General features: G+C 39.6%; 2 protein-coding genes and 1 long non-coding RNA gene across 3 annotated transcripts in view; 1 reads left to right on the top strand and 2 right to left on the bottom strand.

The window, feature by feature from the left end:
* The window catches only part of LOC306999438, a 743,560-nt gene that overhangs the window by 271,773 nt on the left and 445,736 nt on the right, over positions 1-26,051 (bottom strand). The window lies entirely within an intron of this gene.
* Positions 5,904-10,725, bottom strand: LOC306999015 (uncharacterized protein). The gene is made up of 2 exons (XM_079613411.1): positions 9,514-10,725; positions 5,904-9,411 (listed from the first exon to the last, which is right to left on the bottom strand). Exons 1-2 carry the CDS (start codon positions 10,236-10,238, stop codon positions 9,324-9,326), a joined length of 813 nt encoding a protein of 270 aa, XP_079469537.1. The 5' UTR covers positions 10,239-10,725; the 3' UTR covers positions 5,904-9,323.
* On the top strand, positions 23,282-25,197 carry LOC306998844 (uncharacterized protein). Its single transcript, XM_079613192.1, has 2 exons — positions 23,282-24,280; positions 24,378-25,197. Exons 1-2 carry the CDS (start codon positions 23,339-23,341, stop codon positions 25,134-25,136), a joined length of 1,701 nt encoding a protein of 566 aa, XP_079469318.1. The 5' UTR covers positions 23,282-23,338; the 3' UTR covers positions 25,137-25,197.

Here is a 26,051-nt window from a genome sequence, read left to right as displayed (position 1 = left end):
GGTAATGTATTCTTAACCTCAGATTCTTTTATCTGGACATAGAAGTAAAATGGTGACTTTAAAAGCTCACTTCGCAGCAGTGCTGCAGACTTCGGGACTCAGGCAGTGAGTGACGGGTAATGTATCTTCTCTCAACATCAGATCCTCTTATCAGGACATAGAAGTAAAACGGTGACTTTAAAAGCTCACTTCGCAGTAGTGCTGCAGACTTTGGGATTCTTCACTCAGCATCAAACACTTTCAGCAGACATTAGCGGGAGACTTAATAGGCAGTTGTACCCATGATGTTGTACATCTTCAAATCTCAGCCAGTAAGTACAACAATTCAAACTTTTCCACAGCGGGACGGTTCTTCCCCAAACTTATAACTTCAGCGAGAGAGAGAGAGTTAACAGGAGACTTCAATGAGGCATTACGTTATTCCAATACTCAGCGGAAAAGAGGATAACACAAAGCATTACTTCACCAGTTCAGTTGCATCATTACGGGGTTCAGATGGAGACAAGGAAATCATTTCCAAAGATGAAAGCATGTATTGGGAGACTCTTCTCAGCGTAACACACACTCGTGTTCACTACAAATCCACAGCATTAATTCAGCGTGTATCAGGTAAGGCAAACAAACTGCAAATCACTCACACATTAGGGCCGATCCGAAGCCTCGATCTATCCATGCATTCCAGTGGGAAGATACAACTCTCAGTTCTCCTCCAATATACTCTGAACAGAGCCCTTCCTCAATGGTCAATGGTACATTCACTGTCTTTTCTTCAAGCTTTGCAACTGTTTCAATTATGTAACTAATTCACTTATCTCTCTCATTTCCTCTTCACAGCGCAGATCCAAGCAGCAGTTCCATCCAGTAGATTTCCCACACGAACTCTGAACAGCAGACTCCAATGACAGCGCGGTATCCACACGGATTTTCCCAGTTTACAACTTCCAATGTAAGCACCCCAACAAGAGATCTTCTACCCCAAGACCAAGACTGGACAAGAACGACCCAGACTGAAGACGACCGACAAGACTGACCATTTCTTCTCTTCTGAACGGCTCTTTTATCCTCCTCTTGTGAAGCAGGAAGCCCGTGCAAACGCCGCTCCTCTCTCTCACACACCTGCAGTGCATCAGCGGTAATTAGGCCGGGCAATGTCTCCGCTACACCCAGAACCGGAGTGAGGTGTTACACTCAACTAATTCCCCTCGGGAAACATGGAAGAAAACAAAGGTTCCGCTTTCCCCGCATTTTGTCACCCGTGACAATTACACCTATAGCAAACTTCTTGTCATCAATACTAGTTGTTAATTCTTCCACCAGGTCAATTAAAGCCAGAGATGTAGAACGATTTGATCTAAAACCATATTGACTATCAGTTAAGATCCCATATTTATCAATAAAACTATCCAATCTGATGGAGAATATCTTCTCCAGAATTTTAGAGAATTGGGGAAGGAGTGAGATTGGCCTATAGTTAGTGTAAAGATTCTGTTCACCAGCTTTAAAGATAGGGACAACTTTAGCTATTTTCATATTTGTGGGAAAAGAACCCAATTTCAGAGAGAGATTGGAAATATATACTGTGGGATCTACTGTTACTACAATTAATTGTTTAATTAAAAACATATCAATATCATTACAGTCTCTTGATGTTTTATTCTTAAAGTTATTAACAATATCAAGTACTTCAGTTTTATCAGTATCTCTCAGAAAAATAGTTGCTGGATTTCTTTCTTCAAAAAATTGTGGGACATCTTGTGGAGGTATTATCTCATCAGCCAAATTAGGGCCTAAGTTCACAAAAAATCCATTGAAGCCAGCCACGACTTCATCCATGTTTTTAATTATTTTACCATTATCAATAAATTCGTTTGGAAATCCAGTACTTGTTTTTTTCCTTCTAATAATTGAATTTAAAGTGTTCCATGTAGCCTTTATATTGTTTTTATTCTTTTCCAGCAATCTACTATAATAGTCTTTTTTACATTTTCTTAAAGGAGAACTCCGGTCAATTTTAACATTGAGCTCAATTTTTAGTAAATTTGGAGTGCTGTCAATACAGAGAACAACGCCAAAAATCGGTGTTGCCTACACCGTGTTATCCTCTTTTTAAAATTTGCACCCTATTTACTTGAATGGGGTCTAATTTTAAACCTGCTTTTATTTCTCTTATCATCCTTGATGTGTCATACAAGTGCCCAGCCATGTTGAGTGATTCCTTCAGAGTGAACACGAGTGAATCTGACTGCAGTAGATGTGAAAGATATTAATAAAAATGATGTTTTATTAAACCTTTATTTATTTTTTTACAGGCAAGTCATTAAGAACAAGTTCTTATTTACAATGGCGGCCTGACTGTTATATCAGCCAGTGCACATAACTGTATTTAGTTCCTGTTTTTGGTCGAAGTCCAAAGTATTCGATTGTCGAGTTCACGCGCGTGATCATAAGTAACTAAACCTATGGACAATTGACTACTAAAATTTACTAAAAATTGAGCTCAATGTTAAAATTGTCCGGAGTTCTCCTTTAAGATAGCTGTTAATTTATTTTTATATGTCTTATATTTAGTTTCTTTCTCTTCAGTTCTATGCTTAACAAAGTCTTTATATAGAGTATTCTTTTTTTTGCAAGCGTTCATCAGACCCCTTGTAAACCAGGGTTTATATGGACGTTTAGATGTTATCTCTGATTGCTGGATTGGACAATTTTTATAATACAAAGTCAAAAAGGTATTTAGAAATGAGTTATACATCTAAGTCTACATCTATGACTAAGTCAACATCCCCTTCTTCATACACACTCTTCCAGTCTTGAAGTAACAAGTCATTTTTTAATTTATTCAGGGTGTGATCTGTTCTTAACCCCCTGGGGTCTGAGGGGTTTTTGGGGCCCTTGAGAGGTTTTGACATGCCCTGACATTTGTGCTTATTTCAGCTACTTACAACATACCTTTGGCCAACACATAATTATGCTGTATTGCAGCACAAACTCTGCTACAATAATATGTGAGCAAAATGGAAGTTACATGTTTGCATTTTATAGAAAAAAAATATTATGCGTGGTTAGTAAGTTTTGGGAAAAAATCTGTCACTGCAATGAGCTCATATAACTCATACTGAATAGTTTGGCACAAGACTTTTGAGTTACCATTCTTGTAGGCTAGAATGTTTACTACAAAATGATGTGAAAATCATTCTGATCACTCTTTCACAAAACAACAATATAATGATTTAAACTTTGCAAGTCAGTTTTTGTGCCAGCACTGCTTTATGCGTAGGGGTGTTGATGGCCATGAATATGAATGAGGGGAGACAATAGACACTCCCCCATCCATGGCTAATGCCCCATCACGGTGCTGTGAGGCAGAGAGGAGAATCTGAGAATGAGAGGACATTCAAAGGTTTTGTTTTTTAATCTGTTTTTATTGTAATTCCTCTATGTGGAGGAACTAAATGTTGTGCCTCACAAGACCACAGTGCTACCGTACATATATAAACATATAGTACCAGTCAAACGTTTGGACACATTACCATTTTTAATATTTTTGGAAGATGGCTGCATTTATTTGATAAAAAATACAGAAACAACAGTAATATTGTGAAATATTATTACAATTTAAAATAATGATTTTCTATTTTAATATACTTTCAAATATAATTTATTTCTTTGATCAAAGCTGAATTTTCAGCATCCTTACTCCAGTCTTCAGTGTCACATGATCCTTCAGAAATCATTCTAATATCATGATTTGATAATCAGGTATTATCAATGTTGGAAAAACAGTTATTATTATTATTATTATTATTAAAAAGAAAAGCATTTATTCAAAATAGAAATCTTTCCTAACAATATAACTTAACACATCCTTTAACAGGGTTCTTGCAGGTTTCAGTAAGTCAAATTTAAGACCTTTTTAAGACATTTTAAGACCATAAAGATTTAAATTTAAGACCTACATGACGCATTAACCAGCAAATAACAAATACAATTAGCATTAATATGCACTTTTTGTTTACATAAACATTAAAATAATAACATAAAAAAATTATGGCTGGATTTTAAAAGAGTGTCTTGCAACATGTTATCTACTAACATGTACAAGTTCAAATAAAGTTTTGACAAAAAAGGTTTTATAAAAAGATAAACCTCACGTATTTCAGCCTTTAAATATTTTTTTATAGAATGAATGTCAAAAAAAAATAATTACTGACATTTACAATGCAGATTAGCTTATCTTTTATTATTAATAGTAAGATTTGGTCCGATTTTCCCGTTGCGTCTGTCGTTGCTATGCAACCATGCACTCTGCTCTCCACAACGACAGTAGCTAGCTAATGATTTCCACCACTGATAAACGCTTGCTGTAGCCATTATTTATTTACGGAGAAGAGAAAAACACCTGTAGTGTTTGGGTGCACAGTGCACCCCCATCCTTCATGTTGACTGAGCTGTCAATGTTGTTACGGAAAGGGTGAAGCGGATTGGTTGGTTCTTGTCACATGACCCGCTTGCAGAATTCTGAAAAGTTTCGCTTTTTTTTTTTATCTCGCTCCGCCTGGAAAAAACGGCCGCATTGCTTCTAATATGAGTGTGCTTGCCGCGCGCCTAAATTTGAAATGACGAACTTGAGCGCGCAAAAGACGCAATATGTGAACGGCCTCTTGGCGAGCTACCGCTAATCAGGGCACGAGCTGCTGGAGCTCGCGAGCGACGTGTCTGAGACCCTGCTACAGCTCCGCTTTGAAAGCTACGACTCAATACTTTTTTGCTACTTTGTAATAACTTTCTGTGGCCAGCATTTCAGGAAATGAACGAAGGTAAAACCTTTTTAAGACCTGACTAAATTAAATTTAAGACCTCGGATGAAAATCGGGCCGTTTTTAAGACGTTTTAAGGCCTTAAATTTAAAGTTCAGAATTTTAGACTTTTTAAGACTTTTTAAGACCCCGCGGGAACCCTGTTTAAAAAAAAGAAAGAAAGGTAGTGTATACTGTTACAAACAGACTCATGGGCGAATGTGAGTAAACAGAGGTCACTTGCGGTCCAGTTTCCCGGGCAGGAATCACGCAGTCTGTGCAACCATGTCAACATCAGTCTCGGTTTTCCATGACAGGGTGGACTTGGACCTGTTGCTTGTTTGCCATGGCTCTCTTCGGGACCGGTGCTTGGACATGTTCATTGTCACATCTGTTGATAACACAATCAAAGAAACTGTATTATTATCGCTATCAATCACTATGGCCATGGATTAAGAAAAAGACAACCGATTTTGTAATTTCACACAAGAATAGGTAGGCCCTACTTGTATATTATGACGAGTATATTATGTATATTGTAAACACAATTACATTTCATCAGTAAAATATTACGTCTGTGCACTTACCATCATTCTCGATTGAGAACTGAACGACACCTGCGTCCTCTGCGGTGCTGGAGAAGGAGAGTGTGATGCAAACACATTTCCTAAAAAAATAAAAACAACTGTGTTAGCATACATTATCCAAAGATGGGCGATTAATGGGTATGGACGCACAATGCATGTAGTCTATATATCTGTTGATGGGCCATAGGACGGAGAAATATCTATTTATGAGCCATAGATCGCGCTGTTGATGGCCATTATCTGCGCACGCATTTAGAGCATTTCAAACATTTACACCTGTATTCACAATCATCTGTGGCAATATTTTAGCGTGTGTCATAGGCTAACCAAAACCGAACATTTATATATAAAAATATAATGTCTAGTATTTAGACAGTATCACATTTTACCGGAGGCTGAAATATATTTGCACGAAATCATATTTACACCTAAGCAGATATTCGCAAAAGTCAGTATTTTTAGCATGATAATCCGTGTCATAAGCTAATCAAAACGGATTGAAACATAATTCAATTCAATTCAATTCAAGTTTATTTGTATAGCGCTTTTCACAATACACATTGTTTCAAAGCAGCTTTACAGAAAATGCATTTCAAAAATATACATACAAAAATACAGTTAGTTAATCATGAAATTTAGGGCATAACATATCGCCGGCGTTGGGTCGTCTCTTCACAGGCGTCGAGTCGTCTCATCACAGGCGTTGGGGCATCTGAAGTCTCCATGAGAGGCTGGATACTAACTGGAGCTGACAAACTCTATTTGAGTTATCTCGGGACAGGCGTCCCGAGATAACAAAAAAAGGCAGATGGGAAATAATTAGCGTAGCTGCTGTTCTTAATATGAATGCATTTGATCTGATTTAACTGTAGTATAAAAGGTATGAGATGCATCATGTGAATGCTTGGCTAAAGAGATGCGTCTTTAATCTAGTTTTAAACTGGGAGAGCGAGTCTGAGCCTCGGACAGTATCAGGAAGGCTATTCCAGAGTTTAGGAGCTAGATGTGAAAACGCCCTCCCTCCTTTAGTGGACTTAGATATCCTAGGTACGACCAGAAGCCTCGAATTTAGCGATCTTAAAGAGCGCGATGGATTATATGGCGATAGAAGATCTCTTAAATACACAGGAGCTAAACCATTTAGGGCTTTATAGGTCAGTAACAATACTTTGTAATTGATACGGAACTTAATAGGTAACCAGTGTAGAGATGATAAAATTGGTGTTATATGATCATATTTTCTTGACCTAGTAAGAACTCTAGCAGCTGCATTTTGGACTAACTGTAGCTTGTTTACTGAGGATGCAGGACAACCAGCTAATAGAACATTACAGTAATCTAGTCTCGAGGTCATGAATGCATGAACTAACTTTTCTGCATCAGAAACTGATAGCATATTACGTAGCTTAGCAATGTTTCTAAGGTGGAAAAAGGCTGTTCTTGTGACATTTGAAATATGATTTTCAAAAGACAAGTTGCGGTCTAGTATAACACCCAGGTCTTTTACTGTAGAGGATAAAGTAACAGGACGTCCATCTAGATTAAGGTTGTATTGTAAGAGGTTTTGTGGGCAGTTTTTTGGACCAATCAGTAATACCTCCGTTTTATCTGAATTTAATAGAAGAAAATTACACGTCATCCAATATTTTATATCTTTAACACACTCTGTCATTTTAGATAATTTAGTGTTATCATCTGGTCTAGATGAAATATATAATTGAGTGTCATCAGCATAACAGTGGAAACTTATTCCATGTTTTCTTATAATATTACCAAGTGGCAGCATATAAATTGAGAATAGCAGGGGGCCTAATACAGATCCCTGTGGCACTCCATAATTTACTGACGTTATCTTTGATTTTTCCCCATTTAAATGGACAAAATGGTAACGGTCTGATAGGTACGATCTAAACCAGCTTAATGCCTGTCCCTGAACACCAGTGTAATTTTGAAGTCGATCTAAGAGTATTTTATGATCTATAGTGTCAAACGCAGCACTAAGATCGAGTAAAACTAGTATTGAGATACAGCCTTGGTCAGAAGCTAAAAGTAAATCATTTGTAATTTTAACCAGCGCAGTTTCTGTGCTATGATGTGGCCTGAATCCTGACTGAAACTTTTCATAGATATCGTTTTCTTGCAAGAAAGAGCACAATTGAGCGGACACAACTTTTTCTAGTATTTTAGACATAAATGGAAGATTTGAAATGGGTCTGTAATTTGCTAGGTTATTTGGATCTAATTGTGGTTTCTTAATAAGAGGTTTTATAACTGCCAGCTTGAATGTTTTTGGAACATGTCCTAAAGATAGAGACGAGTTAATAATATTGAGAAGAGGCTCTTCCACTACAGGTAACACTTCTTTCAGTAGTTTAGCGGGTATTGGATCTAATAAACATGTTGTTGGTTTAGATGCAGTGATAAGTTTATTTAGCTCTTCCTGTCCTATAGTTGTAAAGCGCTGTAGTTGTTCTTGAGGGGCGATAATTGAGGCTGAATCATAAGACGCTGTCAAAGATTGTACATTTACAATTGTGTTTCTGATGCTTTCTATTTTCTCAGTGAAGAAATTCATGAAATCATTACTATTAAAATGTAACGGAATATTTTGTTCAGGTGATGTCTGTTTATTTGTTAATCTAGCCACGGTGTTAAATAAAAACCTTGGATTGTTTTGGTTATTTTCTATTAGTTTGCGTAGATGCTCAGACCTGGCTGATTTTAGAGCCTTTTTATAACGTGACATACTGTCTTTCCACGCGATTCTAAAGACCTCTAAATTAGTTTGTTTCCATTTGCGCTCTAAGTTACGAGTTTCTCTCTTGATAACATGCGTAGCACTGTTGTACCATGGTGCTTTAGTTTTCTCTCTAACCTTTTTTAATCTAATTGGTGCAACAGTTTCTAATGTACTAGAGAAAATGGTGCTCATACTGCTAGTCATTTCCTCTAGTTCCTCTGTTTGTTTGGGTTCACTGAGGAGCGGAGATAGATCAGGTAAGCTATTCAAGAATCTATCTACAGTGGTTGGAAGGATTGTTCTGCCTGGTCGATAACGTGGCGCAACATGACACATTTCAGCCGTACGTAGTATGCAAGTTACCATGTAATGATCAGTGATATCATCACTTTGCGGTATAATATCTATATCGGTTGGATCGGTTCCATATGATATAATTAAATCTAGAGTATGATTAAGACGATGAGTGGGACCACTAACGTTTTGCTTGACCCCAAAGGAGTTTAATAAATCTGTAAACGCAGCTCCTAACGCATCATTTGTGTTATCAACGTGTATGTTGAAATCTCCAACAATTATTGCCTTATCGGCATTGACCAATAGATCTGAGAGAAAATCTGCAAACTCTTTTAGGAAATCAGCGTAAGGCCCAGGCGGTCTATATACGGTAGCCAAGGCTAGAGATAATAGGGATTTCTTTCTTACATCTAGGAGCGTAACATTTAGAACAAGTACTTCAAACGAATTAAACCTGTGGCCTGTTTTCTGAGTAACATTAAGAATATCTCTATAGATTGTTGCAACACCGCCGCCACGACCAATCAGACGGGGCTCATGCTTATAACCGTATCCTGGTGGAGTGGACTCATTAAGACCGAAATAATCATTTGGTTTAAGCCAGGTTTCAGTAAGGCAGAGTACATCAAAGCTATTATCAGTGACCATTTCATTTACAATAACCGCCTTAGGTGTAAGCGATCTAATGTTTAGAAGACCTAGCTTTAGAAATTGTTTTTGTTCACTAATATTGAGATTTTCTGGTTTAATCACAATTAGATTTTTCTTAGATCCTGCAGTAGATTTATTGTTTGGCCTCACTAAACGAGGAATAGACACAGTTTCTATATAGTGTTCTACACTGGTACTTATATCAATTAATTTGGGACAGCAAAGAATGTGATTTGGACTTTGACTTACTAGTCATATGGTGTGTAACGTCTTGGAGATGTTGTCCGACAGAACAGCCGCTCCGATTCTGCTGGGGTGCAGGCCATCAGCACGGTAGAGCCTAGGTCGCTCCCAAAACAGATTCCAATTATTTACAAAGAGCAGTCTCTGTTCATTACACCATGACATCAACCATTCATTTAGTGCAAACAATCTACTGAACCTTTCTTGTCCTTGTCGGTACGTGGGAAGCGGTCCAGACACGACGATCTTTGCTTCAGGCGATGTTCTGCGTACCGTCTCGATCAGGCTCCTGTAGTCCCTCTTCAGAACCTCCGTCTGCCGCAGCCTGATGTCGTTCACCCCCGCGTGCAGCACGACAGCTCCGACGCGCTCGTCACCGTTCAGGATCTCGGGGACCTGCGCAGCGACATCGAGAACACGAGCACCAGGAAAGCAGTGAGTGCGCACCATACCTTTACCTGAGGTAGCGCGGACATGCCGGACCATGGAACTGCCGATGATCACAGCGTCGTCGCGTTCCGTCTCGCGAAGAGGGGAGAAGCGGTTCCGGGTGGAGATCTCGAAGACCGGGAGGGGCGGAGAGGTCCTTGCTCTGGTCCTGGCTCGTGTCTTCCGCTGTGGCATCATCCAGGGTCCATGGTGCTGTGTCGGTGTCGGGGTAAACGAAACCAGGGGTGCTCGGGTCCTGTGCAGAGAAATACACGGAGTAGAGGAGGCCGGAGTCGAAAAGTTACTAACCACTGACTTGTGAGCATCGGCGCGTGATGCTTCAAGCGCTGATCGTCGGTCTCGCAGCTCGGCCTGCCTCCCCAGCAGATCACGGATCTGCTTCTCCACGGACTCCAGCTCCAACCGCACCGAATGCAGCTCAAACGTGTCCTCACCTGCACTCAGAGGTAGACACACATCCGATATATTCGCCATTATGACAGATGAACAATAAATTAGCAGTGATGCTACCAATATCACTACTAATTTAGGACTGAAATCATGGATAGAACCCGTATCCTTCCAGTGATTCCAGTGTAAATAAGACGGTTGATAGGCGAGACCACGCGTGCAAATGCTAGCGGGCTAACTTAACGTTAGAGATAGTAACGGAAGTTCGGAAAGTTGGATATAACCAGCGATATCAAAGCAATCCGATTGTTTTTTATAGAGAGTAACGTTAGTATCGGAGATATGTTCACATGCTCACAAACTAACAGTTAAGCAATTCGAAACACAAACTCCAAACACAACCAAAGCGGTTCGAAGCACAAGCACAAACTTCAAACACAAACAAGCGATTCGAAGCACAAGCACAAACTTCAAACACAAACAGAGCGATTTCAGTGATTCGAGTGTAAATAATACGGTCGATAGGCGAGGCCACGCGTGCAATGCTAGCGGGCTATCGTTAGAGATAGTAACCGAAGTTCGGAAAGTTGGATATAACTAGCGATATCAAAGCAATCCGATTGTTTTTTATTGAGAGTAGTATCGGAGATATGTTCACACGCTCACAAACTAACGTTAACAGTTAAGCGATTCGAACACAAACTCCAAACACAACCAAAGCGGTTCGACCACAGACACAAACTTCAAACACAACAAGCGATTCGAAGCACAAGCACAAACACAAACTTCAAACACAACAAGCGATTCGAAGCACAAGCACAAACACAAACTTCAAACACAACAAGCGATTCGGAGCACAAGCACAAACACAAACTTCAAACACAACAAGCGATTCGAAGCACAAACACAAACTTCAAACACAACAAGCGATTCGAAGCACAAGCACAAACACAAACTCCAACACAAACAGAGCGATTTCAGTGATTCGAGTGTAAATAAGACGGTCGATAGGCGAGGCCACGCGAGCAATGCTAGCGGGCTATCGTTAGAGATAGCTAGTAACGGAAGTTCGGAAAGTTGGATATAACTAGCGATATCAAAGCAATCCGATTGTTTTTTATAGAGAGTAGTATCGGAGATATGTTCACACGCTGGAAAAATAGAAAATGCTCGTTTCTAAATTAGTGTAAAGAACAAAATCAACGATTTATGAATCAAGTCGACGGAGCTTCAAACACAAACACAGCGCTCACTCGCGACGCAAATATGTTTAGAGAGTAATATCACATTGAAACACGACCATATACGAATGTTAGGGATATTGTAAGGCAATCTTTCCTGTAGGCTAATATGTCAAAAGCTAACCAAAACTAAGCAAAATATAGTCTGAAAATTCACATGAGTTCTATATAATCAGAAAATAATTATATAAACACTAAACAACTTACTCGAACTTGTATCCTCTGTGGGATCAATTCGCTCTTGAAAATGCAGCCGTTCTCCGTCTGAGATGCAACCGTTTCTCTGAGGAAAAGGTGAATTCTTCCTCGCTGTCCATAATCATCTGGAGGACGACTTTACCGGAGAAGCGTGCCATCCTCAAAACGCGATGAACTATCCGTGAATCTGACGAGAAACTGCGTCTTCATGGCATTGATCGGGGGCGTGTGCGATGCGTATAGATCACCTCAACTATTAGCATGTGAATAGCGCCGGGGGGCGTGGCGGCATCAGCCCATTAAAAATAATGAAGGGAGAACTAAAAACTGCGCCTCTCCTTGGTTTCAAACGGATTACATAAACTGAGAATATTTGTTTTTTTATATAAATTACTTAAAAGAAGAGAATTCTAGCTTCATAAAGACAAATCTCTCGTTCCTGAGTGACAAGTATTCGCTGAGTTACAGGTCATTTTCTGACGCGTTTCAGAATGGACTTCCCTGACAGAGAGAAGGCAGAACCCGCATCATGTTTATTTTTCTTTATTTGGCGAAAGACACAACACTTTGTTTTTATTGCGAGTATACAGAAAAAAAATAGAAACTTAACTGGATCAAATGATGTAAAACAATTAAATGTAAGATCAAAACCAACAGAGTATTTTGAATCTCTTTTGCACTGATAAGAAAAAAAGCGAGCAGATCACGCCGGCGTGATTGCCGACCCCAGAGGGTTAACCCCCTGGGGTCTGAGGGGTTTTTGGGGCCCTTGAGAGGTTTTGACATGCCCTGACATTTGTGCTTATTTCAGCTACTTACAACATACCTTTGGCCAACACATAATTATGCTGTATTCAGCACAAAGTCTGCTACAATAATATGTGAGCAAAATGGAAGTTACATGTTTGCATTTTATAGAAAAAAAATATTATGCGTGGTTAGTAAGTTTTGGGAAAAAATGTGTCACTGCAATGAGCTCATATAACTCATACTGAATAGTTTGGCACAAGACTTTTGAGTTACCATTCTTGTAGGCTAGAATGCTTACTACAAAATGATGTGAAAATCATTCTGATCACTCTTTCACAAAACAACAATATAATGATTTAAACTTTGCAAGTCAGTTTTTGTGCCAGCACTGCTTTATGCGTAGGGGTGTTGATGGCCATGAATATGAATGAGGGGAGACAATAGACACTCCCCCATCCATGGCTAATGCCCCCATCAAGGTGCTGTGAGGCAGAGAGGAGAATCTGAGAATGAGAGAACATTCAAAGGTTTTGTTTTTTAATCTGTTTTTATTGTAATTCCTCTATGTGGAGGAACTAAATGTTGTGCCTCACAAGACCACAGTGCTACCGTACATATATAAACATATAGTACCAGTCAAACGTTTGGACACGTTACCATTTTTAATATTTTTAATATTTTTGGAAGATGGCTACATTTATTTGATAAAAAATACAGAAACAACAGTAATATTGTGAAATATTATTACAATTTAAAATAATGATTTTCTATTTTAATATACTTTTAAATATAATTTATTTCTTTGATCAAAGCTGAATTTTCAGTATCCTTACTCCAGTCTTCAGTGTCACATGATCCTTCAGAAATCATTCTAATATCATGATTTGATAATCAGGTATTATCAATGTTGGAAAAACAGTTATTATTATTATTAAAAAGAAAAGCATTTATTCAAAATAGAAATCTTTCCTAACAATATAACTTAACACATCCTTTAAAAAAAAGAAAGAAAGGTAGTGTATACTGTTACAAACAGACTCATGGGCGAATGTGAGTAAACAGAGGTCACTTGCGGTCCAGTTTCCCGGGCAGGAATCACGCAGTCTGTGCAACCATGTCAACATCAGTCTCGGTTTTCCATGACAGGGTGGACTTGGACCTGTTGCTTGTTTGCCATGGCTCTCTTCGGGACAGGTGATTGGACATGTTCATTGTCACATCTGTTGATAACACAATCAAAGAAACTGTATTATTATCGCTATCAATCACTATGGCCATGGATTAAGAAAAAGACAACCGATTTTGTAATTTCACACAAGAATAGGTAGGCCCTACTTGTATATTATGTATATTGTAAACACATTTACATTTCATCAGTAAAATATTGTGCACTTACCATCATTCTCGATTGAGAACTGAACGACACCTGCGTCCTCTGCTGTGCTGGAGAAGGAGAGTGTGATGCAGACACATTCCTAAAAAAATAAAAACAACTGTGTTAGCATACATTATCCAAAGATGGGCGATTAATGGGTATGGACGCACAATGCATGTAGTCTATATATCTGTTGATGGGCCATAGGACGGAGAAATATCTATTTATGGGCCATAGATCGCGAGCTGTTGATGGCCATTATCTGCGCACGCATTTAGAGCATTTCAAACATTTACACCTGCATTCACAATCATCTGTGGCAATATTTTAGCGTGTGTCATAGGTAGGGTTGCCAACTGTCCCGAATTAGGCGGGACGTCCCGTATTTTGAGCCTAATTGATTTGTCCCGTACGGGACCTCACTTGTCCCGTTTTTTACAACTACGCTGATCTAACCACTGATACAACAGCAGCGAGCAGGGCTGATCACGACACTTGAGAATGATCACCGTCGCTGACAGACACACACACCCAACACGTCACACCTAACCTATCATGATCATCCAATCACAGCCCCCTCCTCTCACGCGCATCAGTATACGTTGTAAATGCGCCAATTCCTCCACACACACACAAAAAAAGTCGATAATCGATTTGGCATGTGGATAAAATATGGATAAACCTGCAAAAAAAGAAAAGACTGTGCAGCTACAATAAAAATTGGGAGGTAAAAAATATATGGATTAAGCCAGTCAGCGGTGACTCAACAAAAGCCTTCTGTACTTTATGTCGCAGGGAATTTTCAGTTGCCCATGGAGGTGAGAATGACTTGACTAAACATGCTTCCACAGAAATGCACAAGAAGGCTTAACAGTTAGTCTTTTAATTGAACCATTACCTATTACCTTTACTATTTGTCTGTGTTAACACTGCTGTAAATGAACAAACTAAGATTAAACCTACTGTACTTGCCATGGCACGAGAGTTATGTATTAATATTAATTTTATTAAGTTAGCTATCATTATGACAATAATAATTTTATGGCTAAAAATCATACACTGTATTTTCGCACAAAACCAGCCCACCTTTTGTCCCTCATTTCATAGTGACAAAGTTGGCAACCCTAGTCATAGGCTAACCAAAACCGAACATTTATATATAAAAATATAATGTCTAGTATTTAGACAGCATCACATTTTACCGGAGGCTGAAATATATTTGCACAAAATCATATTTACACCTAAGCAGATATTCGCAAAAGTCAGTATTTTTAGCATGATAATCAGTGTCATAAGCTAATCAAAACGGATTGAAATATAATACAAATATGTTTAGAGAGTAATATCACATTGAAACACGACCATATACGAATGTTAGGGATATTGTAAGGCAATCTTTCCTGTAAGATGTCAAAAGCTAACCAAAACTAAGCAAAATATAGTCTGAAAATTCACATGAGTTCTATATAATCAGAAAAGAATTATATAAACACTAAACAACTTACTCGAACTTGTATCCTCTGTGGGATCAATTCGCTCTTGAAAATGCAGCCGTTCTCCGTCTGAGATGCAACCGTTTCTCTGAGGAAAAGGTGAATTCTTCCTCGCTGTCCATAATCATCTGGAGGAGGACTTTACCGGAGAAGCGTGCCATCCTCAAAACGCGATGAACTATCCGTGATTCTGACGAGAAACTGCGTGTTTTCATGAGTATGGGGAGGCTGCAGACCTGGAGCCGGTAGATATAGGACCCAAACAGTTTTACGCCCCTGACAGTTTTACGCCCCTGTTGTTCCTGATGCGTCCAGTAGGGGGAGGTTGTACAGCGAAACGAATTGAGGTATGTTTTAATCTTTTTTTAAATTAATTAATTAATTAATTTTGTATTGCAAATGAAAGGATACAGACATTAACAGTGAGAAGAGGAAAAAAAACAAAAAAAAACAAACAAAAAAAACAAGGGGGGTACAAAAGAGATTGAATTAGGCTACACAAATCAATACAATATTACATTGTCAATAAAAAATTAAAGGTTCTTTACAACAGACTCGAGGATATTATTTGTTTTAGAAACCTTTGAGTTTAAAGGTTTTGCCATTGGATGGTTCTGTCTTTATGCAGATGAAACTTGCCCAGAATTTACCAAAAAGTTCAGGACGATCTGGCTTAAATTTATCTTACCACGTATGTAGGACACTGTTTTGTAGCTGTGTGACGATCAATAGAGAATAGTACAGCAGATATTAAATCGAGGATCCATATGATTACACGGTACTGTATGTCTAATGGTCTAAATATGGTTAATATCTAAATGTAACTTTATATAAATTCACAACAACATATTTCACTTAGTCTCCATATAAAAACATACGGTGAGTAGGCCTATAACTGCAGTAGGTCATATCATTACTTGTCATAACACGTAGTTGATCCAACTATGTGTATTTTTAATTTTTCAATTCACAAAAACAAAAGTCTTCTGTAGGCTGAGTGAAGAGAGTGAACACCGACTGAATGTCTGCATCTATTTTTCTATTTTAATCCGTGCAGATCTACACTGTAGCGTTTATATTTAAATGAACAAAAACCACAAAATTTTCAAGTCTATGGACGGGTTATTAATGTGTTAGCGTCGATTTAATGATAGTTATTTCGCAGTATATCCCCCTACTGGACGCATCAGGAACAACAGGGGCGTAAAACTGCCAGGGGCGTAAAACTGTTTGGGTCCTATATCTACCGGCTCCAGGTCTGCAGCCTCCCCATATAGGTTTTCATCATGGCATTGATCGGAGGGCGTGTGCGATGCGTACAGATCACCTCAACTATTAGCATGTGAATAGCGCCAGGGGGCGTGGTTGCCTCAGCTCATTAAAAATAATGAAGAGAGAACGAAAAACTGCGCCTCTCCTTGGTTTCAAACGGATTACATAAACTAAGAATATGTGTTTTTTAATATAAATTACTTCATTTAAAAGAAGAGAATTCTAGCTTCATAAAGACAAATGTCTCGTTCCTGAGTGACAAGTATTTGCTGAGTTACAGTTTATTTTCGGACGCGTTTCAGAATGGACTTCCCTGACAGAGAGAAGGCAGAACTCGCTTCATGTTTATTTTTCTTTATTTGGCGAAAGAAACAACACTTTGTTTTTATTGTGAGTATACACAAAAAAAATAGAAACTTAACTGGATCGAATTATGCAAAACACTTAAAGGAACACTCCGACTTTTTGGGACTTTAGCCTATTCACCTTATCCCCCAGAGTTAGATAAGTCCACACATACCTTTTTCATCTCCGTGCGTGCTATAAGTCTGTTTGACGCACCCACCGCTAGCCTAGCTTAGCACAAAGACTGGATGTGAATGGTTGCAGCTAGCATACTAATCCAAATAAGTGACAAAATAAAACAAACATTTTCCTATTTACATGTTGTGATTTGTATAATCACAGAGTGTACAAAAAACAAAGTCACATGAGACACAGACATATTTTAACCGTATAAATACTGGGAACTATATTCTCTGAAGGCGAAGCACTGCTGCTTGGGCGGACTCGGCGGAGTGATAACCGCAGCACCTGAGACGCGCCGTGGTGAGGAGCAGAGAGTTCGTTCAGAGTTTGGGTAACAGAGTCAGCAATTTATAAATAGTAAAAGCGTAGTTTACAATCATGGATTTTCGCTGTATTGTAAAGAGCTGTGACAATAAACAGGGGAGACCAGGTAATACCATGATGTTTCATAGAATTCCAACTAAAAACGCTGACCGGATGAAGAAATGGCTACTTGCTCTGGATATTGATCAAAACACACCTAATGAGATTATCAAGGGACATTATGTTTGCTCGGTACATTTCACTGAGGACGACTATTTTAAAAAAATGGAATTTGCCACAAGGACCATGAAACGTGTGCTGAAGGATACGGCCATACCATCGATATCACATACAGGACAAAGTGGAGCGGCTGCGGTAAGTGTTCCGTTATATTTTTTAAATGTTTAGCCTAACGTTACTGTAACAGTGCCATTAGCTAACTTAGATCTAATGTAACGTTAGTGACACTATTATATGAATAGGGTGGTAACTACTATTGCAGTTGTTTACGGGCTCCATGTATCCCCTGTAATGTTAGTATTGTTGCCTCGAACGCGCTCTGTCGTCTCAGTAACACTTGAGCGGAGCTAGAGTCACTCACGTATAGTCACGTTGGTTTTGTTGACAGAAGAAACAACGGCGCGTCTCAGGTGCTGCGGTTATCACTCCGCCCAAGTAGCAGTGCTTCGCCTTCAGAGAATATAGTTCCCAGTATTTATACGGTTAAAATATGTCTGTGTCTCATGTGACTTTGTTTTTTGTACACTCTGTGACTATACAAATCACAACATGTAAATAGGAAAATGTTTGTTTTATTTTGTCACTTATTTGGATTAGTATGCTAGCTGCAACCATTCACATCCAGTCTTTGTGCTAAGCTAGGCTAGCGGTGGGTGCGTCAAACAGACTTATAGCACGCACGGAGGTGAAAAAGGTATGTATGGACTTATCTAACTCTGGGGGATACGGTGAATAGGCTAAAGTCCCAAAAAGTCGGAGTGTTCCTTTAAATGTAAGATCAAAACCAACAAAGTATTTTGAATCTCTTTTGCACTGATAAGAAAAAAAGCGAGCAGATCACGCCGGCGTGATTGCCGACCCCAGGGGGTTAAAGGCAGCGTCTCACGCTGAATCCTGGGGAGAGAACTACCATCCAAAGCGAACAGGGCCGTGGGATCTTCTAATTCCTTAAGAGGAATACCATGTTCTCGAGCCCAGGTCTCATCCATGAAACAGCCCTCCGCCCCAGAGTCTAACTCGGTACACATATAGATGTAATCGGGCCGAACAACTTTCGCGCTCTAAGTTTTACGCCAGTCCAACAGGAAGTCGGCTATTACGGGTTGATTGGAGAACGCTTGCTCTCGCATTTGAAACACTTCTCCTAGAGAATTCATCCGATGACCACAAAACTCAGTCAGCATGAAGTCAAGACATGGAGGATGATAAATTGCCAGGGGATTTTTGATATCTCTAACGGTTTGGCCGTGGCGAGGAAACAAATTTATGATTAAAAAAGGATGCATAAAGTGTGTTATAACTTAGTTATAGTTTTACCTACAGTTACACAACTCAGCGTGTATATTGATATTATCAAGCCGAACAACTTTCTAATTTACAGTCATTAGCTCCGACCAACAGAAAGTCAGATATTGTGGTTTGAATGTGGATTGTGTCTCTCTCTGTCTCTCTGCCATTCTGTGTGTGTGTGTGTCTGTCTGTGTGGGGTGGGGAGGGGAGGGGAGGGAGGGATCTGTGTGTGTGTGTGTGTGTGTGTGTGTGTGTGTGTGTGTGTGTGTGTGTGTGTGTGTGTGTGAGTGTGTGTCTCTGTGTGTGTGGGGGGGGGGGGCAGAAAGACTCTATTAAAAATAGGTATATTGTGCCATCTAGTGTTTTATACTATGTATACGTGTGTTTTTTCTTTTAAACACTTTTAAAGTACAGTAATTTCAATGAATATATATACCACACTTCATAGGAATTTTAGGTGTTGTGATTTCATGTGTCCGTTAAGTCCATGAGACTGTAGGGTGTCTAATTTTTCATTTTAGGTTTCACAGAAGGGTGCTCACGCATACTTTGTGGTTGATATGTGCCCTCGATGCGCACTTTTGCAGAACCCACACTGATGCAAGCTCTAAAGCAGACTTCTTCTGGACAGTCAAAGCGGAGTTATGTTATTGCCCGTCGTGCACAGGAACCCTAAAGGCACCGGGGTGGCGGTTTATATGTATGTATGTATATATATATATATATATATATATATATATATATATATATATATATATATATATATAAATAAATAAATATAGCTGCAAGCAGCGATGGAGGGCCCCGACCAACAGGAAGTCAGATATTTTGGTTTGAATGGGAGAAAATCTGAGAATTTTGCCAGTCTCTCTCAGTGTCTGTGTGTGTGAGAGAGGAGGGGGGCTTTATGTTAACCCTTTCTCTGCTGTGTGCGACTTCTCGGGCACTTATGGGGCCCTTGACGTGCTCAAAAACTCTTGAAACTTTGCACACAGGTCAGAACCCACGGCCATCAGGGCCGGGTTGAAGCTGGTACCTGGGCGTGGCATGGGGACTCGACAGCGCCCCCTGGAATGGGATTCGAACACTTGTCCATATATCAAACACGCTTGCATGAATAAGTATGAAACTCGGTACACATTTAAATATCATCGGGCCGAACAACTTTCGTGCTCTAAGTTTTACGCCAGTCCAACAGGAAGTCGGCTATTATGGGTTGTATGAAAACGCATGCCCCTGGAATTTGATATACTCCTCCAAGAAAAATTATTCTATCGTCACCAAACTCGGTCAGCATGAAGTAAAGACATTGAGGACGCTAAATTGCGGACGGATTTTTGATATCTTGAACAGTTTGGCCGTGGCGAGGAAACGAAGTCATGGCGAGAAAAGAAAAACACAATGTGTTATAACGTCTTCATACATTTATTGATCTTGATGAAACTTCAGCAGTGTGTTTGTTGTAGGGCGATCACATGGATGTGACTATTGTGAGTCAAAGTTATAGCGCCACCAACTGGCAGCAGATACTTTCAAGATACTTTTGACTAAAGTGGGGGGGTTATTTTTACCTACAGTCACAAAACTTGGTCTGTATATTGTGCTTATCGATCCGGACAACTTTCTCATTTACAGTCATTAGCTCCGACCAACAGGAAGTCAGATATTTTGTTTTGAATGTGGTTTTGTCTCTCTCTGACAGAGTTCCCCCTGCCATTCTCTCTGTGTGTGTGTGTGTGTGTGTGTGTGTGTGTGTGTGTGTGTGTGTGTGTGTGTGTGTGTGTGTGTGTGTGTGTGTGTGTGGAGGGAGGGAGGGAGGGCAGACACACAGACAGCCCCCCCTTTTCTGTGTGTGTTTGGAGGGGAGCAGAAAGACTCACACTGATACAAGCTCTAAAGCAGACTTCTTCTCGACAGTCAAAGCGGGGATATATATATATAAAAAGCCGCCACCCCGTTGCCTTTCGGGTTCCTGTGCACGACGGGCAATAACGTAACCCCGCTTTGACTGTCGATTATTGTTATTGTTATTATTGTTTTTTTTTGTGTGTGTTTGTGGTTTTGTATGTATTTGTTTGTCTAGTATGTACAATTGTACTTTGTTCTTTTGTGATGGTTGTGATGTACTTTAGGACCCCCTTGAAAACGAGATGATGCATCTCAAGGGGTTTATCCTAATAAATAAATTTACACAAATTTTGAGAGATTTTTAATTATGGGGGATTTTAACCCTCTGGGGACCAAAAACGCGCCGGCGCGTTTTGCGCGGTTTTTTTTACATAGCAGCAAAATAGACATAAAATACTCCGTCATTTTTGTTCATACAGACTTAAGTAATATATAAAAATAAGCTGTTAAATGTCTACTTTTTTATGTGTATACTTACAATCGAAATAAAACATTGTGCTTTTGTAAAATAAAGAAAGTATACAGGGTGTGCTTTCTGCCTCTCCGTCTCCGTGAACTTTTTTTCTAATGCACGTCTGTAAACTTAAACAAAACTCAGCGAATACTATTCACTCAGGCATGAGCAATAAATCTTTATAATCATTTAAGTGTGTAGTTTTAAATGATCTAATTCAAAACTAAAACAAATATTCTCTGTTTATGTAATCTATATAAAAAGAGTGAGTTCTCATTTCAGCTCATTATACCTGCTTATCTTTTAATGTGACCACGCCCACGCAGAGCTCGCGCTATTCAAACACAAATTATCTGAGGCAATACATGCAAACCGGCCACATCAGCTCGATAAAACACACCAAGTTTAATCAGATGAATGTACTGTGTCATCTTGCGAGGATGTGAGGAGAAACAATCCTGGGAAACTTACCTCAGAGTGCTGGTTTCACTTCGAGGAGCAATGGATTCAGTTGAGGATTAGTAGTAAGTGTTTTATTCTTATATGCTGCTTTTTGTTGTAATCGCGATATGGAATAGTGTCTGTAAACCGCAAAAAGACTGTTTAAATATGAATCGCGTTTGTGTGTGTGATGAATGAACGGCATATATGCGCGCTGTTGCTAACGTTACTAGTTGTGGATAGACTATAAAGTTTTTACTGTAAAATAGACATCAAATAAGCTTTTGTTAGCCAGTTTCTGCTCATATGTTAAGTATATAGTATGTTTTGTCAAAAATAAACTCATCAACTTAGATGTTATAGTGTTTGTTCCAATGTAAAGTTAGGCTATATCAAACTAATGAATCCTTAACTTTGAAATATGTATGATACTTTAAAAAAAGAAAGATTACACTTGAAATATTGGGTTGATTTACATGTGAGCACTTTTTAATAAAATAGCAAAAATATATTTACAAGGTAACGTAGACTAACCATGTTCCGTACAGCAACGATGTTCCGTACAGATGACCTTTTCCCGCCGATTGCTGAATAAATACTTCCAGGTTATATATGAACTATATATGTGTGTGTACCTCATTTATCCCTCTTTCATCCCTGACCAAGAAAGAGAATCACCCGCCGTTTGTTCCAGAGAGATTTCCGTAAGTTTGCTAGGTGCGCCCAATGCGCCTGCTAATGGAGGGTAGGCAAACTGCAGCCCAGATATTAGCTTTAGGTGGGGAGACAATTACAGCGGTAAAAAATTATATTTCTAATGGATTAATGTTTCTCACAGTAATATAATCCTCATGAATTGTTTATTAAGCTATCATGAAATATATTACCTTTGGTTGAATAACTGCTTTGAAATGGGAATTTTTAAACGTAAATTCCGGACAATGGCCACTTGGCGCAACTCTCGCACTGAGACACAGACTGCGGGCAATTATGATTATTATATTTATAATATTTTAACATTTAAAATAGTCATTCTTTAATAAATCAACAATTATATATATATAGATATATATATATATATATATATATATATATATATATATATATATATATATATATATGTTGATTTATTAAAGTGACTATTTGAAATGTTAAAATATTATAAATATAACGTTAATATTTTAACATTTCAAATGGTCATTCTTTAATAAATTAACAATATTTAATATAAGGTTATACATGTTACTGTTAACTGTTGTATTACTAACGTTATAATGTTAACTGAATTGATTGTGATGTTATTTCATAGCCAACTTTCCATAAAATCGAATGTTTATGATACTGTTAAAACAATGATAGGATCTTCACACGTTAATGTTATTTAATAAAATGTCATACATCAAATGATTGTTTAGAAATTATTTTTATTCATAGTTTTAACAAACATTTTATTTCAAAGGAAAATAAGAAAATCAGAATGTCAGGCAGAAAAAAGCAGTATACTTTAGTAGTGCTCGAAAAGGCAGTTCAGGAAGTGTTAGCAGGAGCTAGTTTGAGGCAGACCTCTAAAAAGTATGCCATCCCACACACCACCCTGCAGGACTACAAAAAAAACAAACAGTCTGAACCCTCATCCTAATTCGGCCCTGACACCTGCAGAAGAAGATGCTCTCATCTCGTATATTTTCTGGATGGCAGACCACGGCTTCCCAGTCACAAGATCTGTGGTGAAAGTGCTGGCTATTGGCATAATTAAAGAGAGTGGCAGAGGGGACAGTACCACTGTCAATCTGGAGAAGGGGCCAAGTGACGTCTGGTGGTCCAGATTTAAGGCCCGCCATCCAGAACTCACCTCCCGCACAGCCGACTCCCTGGACAGGGCAAGAGTCCATGGAGCTACTCCAGAGGCCATTGATGGGTTCTTCAAATTATATGAGGCCTTATACGTTCGCCACAGTTTAGAGGACAAACCCCATCTTGTCTTCAACTGTGACGAAACTGGCTTTGGGGACAAGCCAAGGTCCAGGGAGAAGGTGCTGTGTCAGACTGGGAGGAAGCATGTGTACCAGCAGCAGCAGACCACCAGGGAGCACATCACAGTGCACTGCTGCGTGAGTGCAGCCGGTGACAGCATCCCTCCCTTCATCATCTACCCCGGCTGCCTCCCAAGCAACGCATACAGGCTGGATGGGCCCCCCAACGCTCTCTATGGCATCCAAGAGAAAGGGTACATGGACTCTGAGCTGTTTCTCAAATGGCTCAGGCATTTTGTTCAGTATGCTCCGGAGGAAAGGCCAATCATTCTTATTTTGGATCAACACGAGACGCATGTCTCAAGAGACGTAATCCTGTACTGTAGGGAAAATAAGATTGAGATCCTCTGCCTCCCTGCCCACACCACACACATCCTACAGCCCCTAGACATTGCTGTGTTTAACCCCCTTAAGGCTGGTTTTTCCACCATGGCGTCCCGAATGGGTCTAGTGCGAGGGGATCTGGTGGTGGGGAAAAGGCAGTTTTCTTCCCTGCTAAAAGCAGTCTACCCCACTGCTGTCACTGCAGTGAACATTAAGGCTGGGTTCCGGAAGGCAGGCATCTTCCCTCTGTCCAGGGGGGCTGTGGACACAACCCAGGTAATTTTAACATTAATACAATGATAATTTATCCTCTAAGGTACTTGCATTTTTTTGTGGTGTGCTAAAGAGTATTAAATATGCTGTATTGCCTTAGGTGGTGAGAGTGCTCCCATCTGTTGATGCCAGGCCATCCAGCACTTCCGTCACTACCTCAGCCACGCCATCCATCACTCCATCAGCCACGCCACCCATCACTCTCGTCACTCCATCCATCGCTCCATCAGCCACGCCACCCATCACTCTCGTCACTCCATCCATCGCTCCCGTCACTCCCTCAGACACACCTGCCACTCTCACACACACATACGATCCCACTACTGACACACATACATCAAACACTCCCTCCACCACTCCAACACCTTGCCCCACCTGCAAAAGGGGGGTTGAAAAAAATGACCTGGTAGCAGCGGGGGTGATTCCAGAAAGTCTTGCAAATGTCCTGATGACCCCAGCCGTGGACAGGAGGGACAAGGTGAGGCGTCGCCTTCCGCTGCCAGCCCGCTTCATCACGAGTGACGAGTATGTTCGGCTGCTGGAGCAGAAAGATGCTGAGGAGAAAGAGAAGGAAGAAAAGAAGAGAAAGCGCAAAGATGATATGGCAAAGAAGAGGGAGGAAAAGGCCAAAGCGCAGGAGGCCAAAAGGCATAAAAAACAAACACCACCTCCCATTGAGGAAGATGGGGAACACTGCGCTGTATGCAGTAGGGTGGTCCCACCTGGGTCAGGAGATGGGGCCATTGATGAATGGGTGCAGTGTGACCTTTGTCATCTCTGGTTCCACATCGAGTGCGCTGAGGTGGAGGAAGTGCCAGATGCTGAGTGGCTGTGCCATAAATGTTGTTTGTCCACATAACCTAACACACACACACACACATAATGTAAATAGTTTTAAGTAGTGCACACACACACACACACACACAATTAACACATCCTACTGCTGATTTACTGACAATTTCTAATTTTACAATCAGTTTTAGTGTTTAATTTAAATGGTGAACACACACATACACACGTTAATTTACAACACTCACACACGCACACAATGTCCTTATTTTATCAGTTCACGGTTGCCCATTAATTGGTTACTTTCAGTTATTAAACGTTTTAAACAAATGCAAATTGTTTACCCTCCTTGTTCTTCAGAAATATATGATCAACTTGTTTTTTATAACGTTTCACATGGTTCAGGCTTAATTCACGTGCCATAAAATCATGACTAACCATCGCGTGGTGGTCTAGCTTATTAGGCAGTAGGCAAATTAACTTAAGTTTTAACAAAAAGAAAAATGTACTCACCTTTCTTATAGATTTCAAGAATATCCTCTTCTTTTAAAATAAATAAACAGCTCACAAATGATAATTTTAACGTCAAATTTTGCAGTTGAAATCTGAAATGCGCTCTGTACGGAACACCGTTGGCCGCCTGTACGGAACACTGTTAGCGTCTGTGAACATCCAAACCCAGGCAGAGGAGGGACTTAACGCCACTTTTCTCAAATACTATTGGTCCAAAAGACATCAATCAAAGAATAGATCCTCCAATAGGAATTTCCCCTGAGAATGAGCACTCACACAAGCTTGTATGTCTCTCAGCAACAGAGGAGTGGCCGTTGGCGTGCGGTGAAAGGTGATAAGTGTATGGAACACGGTTAGTCTACATTAGATGTAAAATAAATAATCTTTATAGGTCAATATAAGCCTTCTCATTAAATTATTTATTGTTTTTTATTAGTGACACATTTGGGCAAAGGATGTATTCGAAAACTTT

This window comes from Phoxinus phoxinus, assembly GCF_949152265.1.
Source record: "Phoxinus phoxinus genome assembly, chromosome: 5".
Classification (NCBI taxonomy): Eukaryota; Metazoa; Chordata; class Actinopteri; order Cypriniformes; family Leuciscidae; genus Phoxinus; species Phoxinus phoxinus.
Note: the sequence above shows the minus strand (reverse complement) of the source record. Positions and strands in the feature narration are given on the sequence as shown.

Excerpts from the sequence above, each read along its gene's own strand:
- LOC306999015 (XM_079613411.1), bottom strand. The coding sequence starts at position 10,238 with ATGGCGAATATATCGGATGTGTGTCTACCTCTGAGTGCAGGTGAGGAC. Across the intron at positions 9,412-9,513 it reads TACCGACAAGGACAAGAAAG|GCTCTACCGTGCTGATGGCC; the intron begins GTTCAGTAGATT and ends GGAGCGACCTAG.
- LOC306998844 (XM_079613192.1), top strand. The coding sequence starts at position 23,339 with ATGGCAGACCACGGCTTCCCAGTCACAAGATCTGTGGTGAAAGTGCTG. Across the intron at positions 24,281-24,377 it reads GGGCTGTGGACACAACCCAG|GTGGTGAGAGTGCTCCCATC; the intron begins GTAATTTTAACA and ends GTATTGCCTTAG.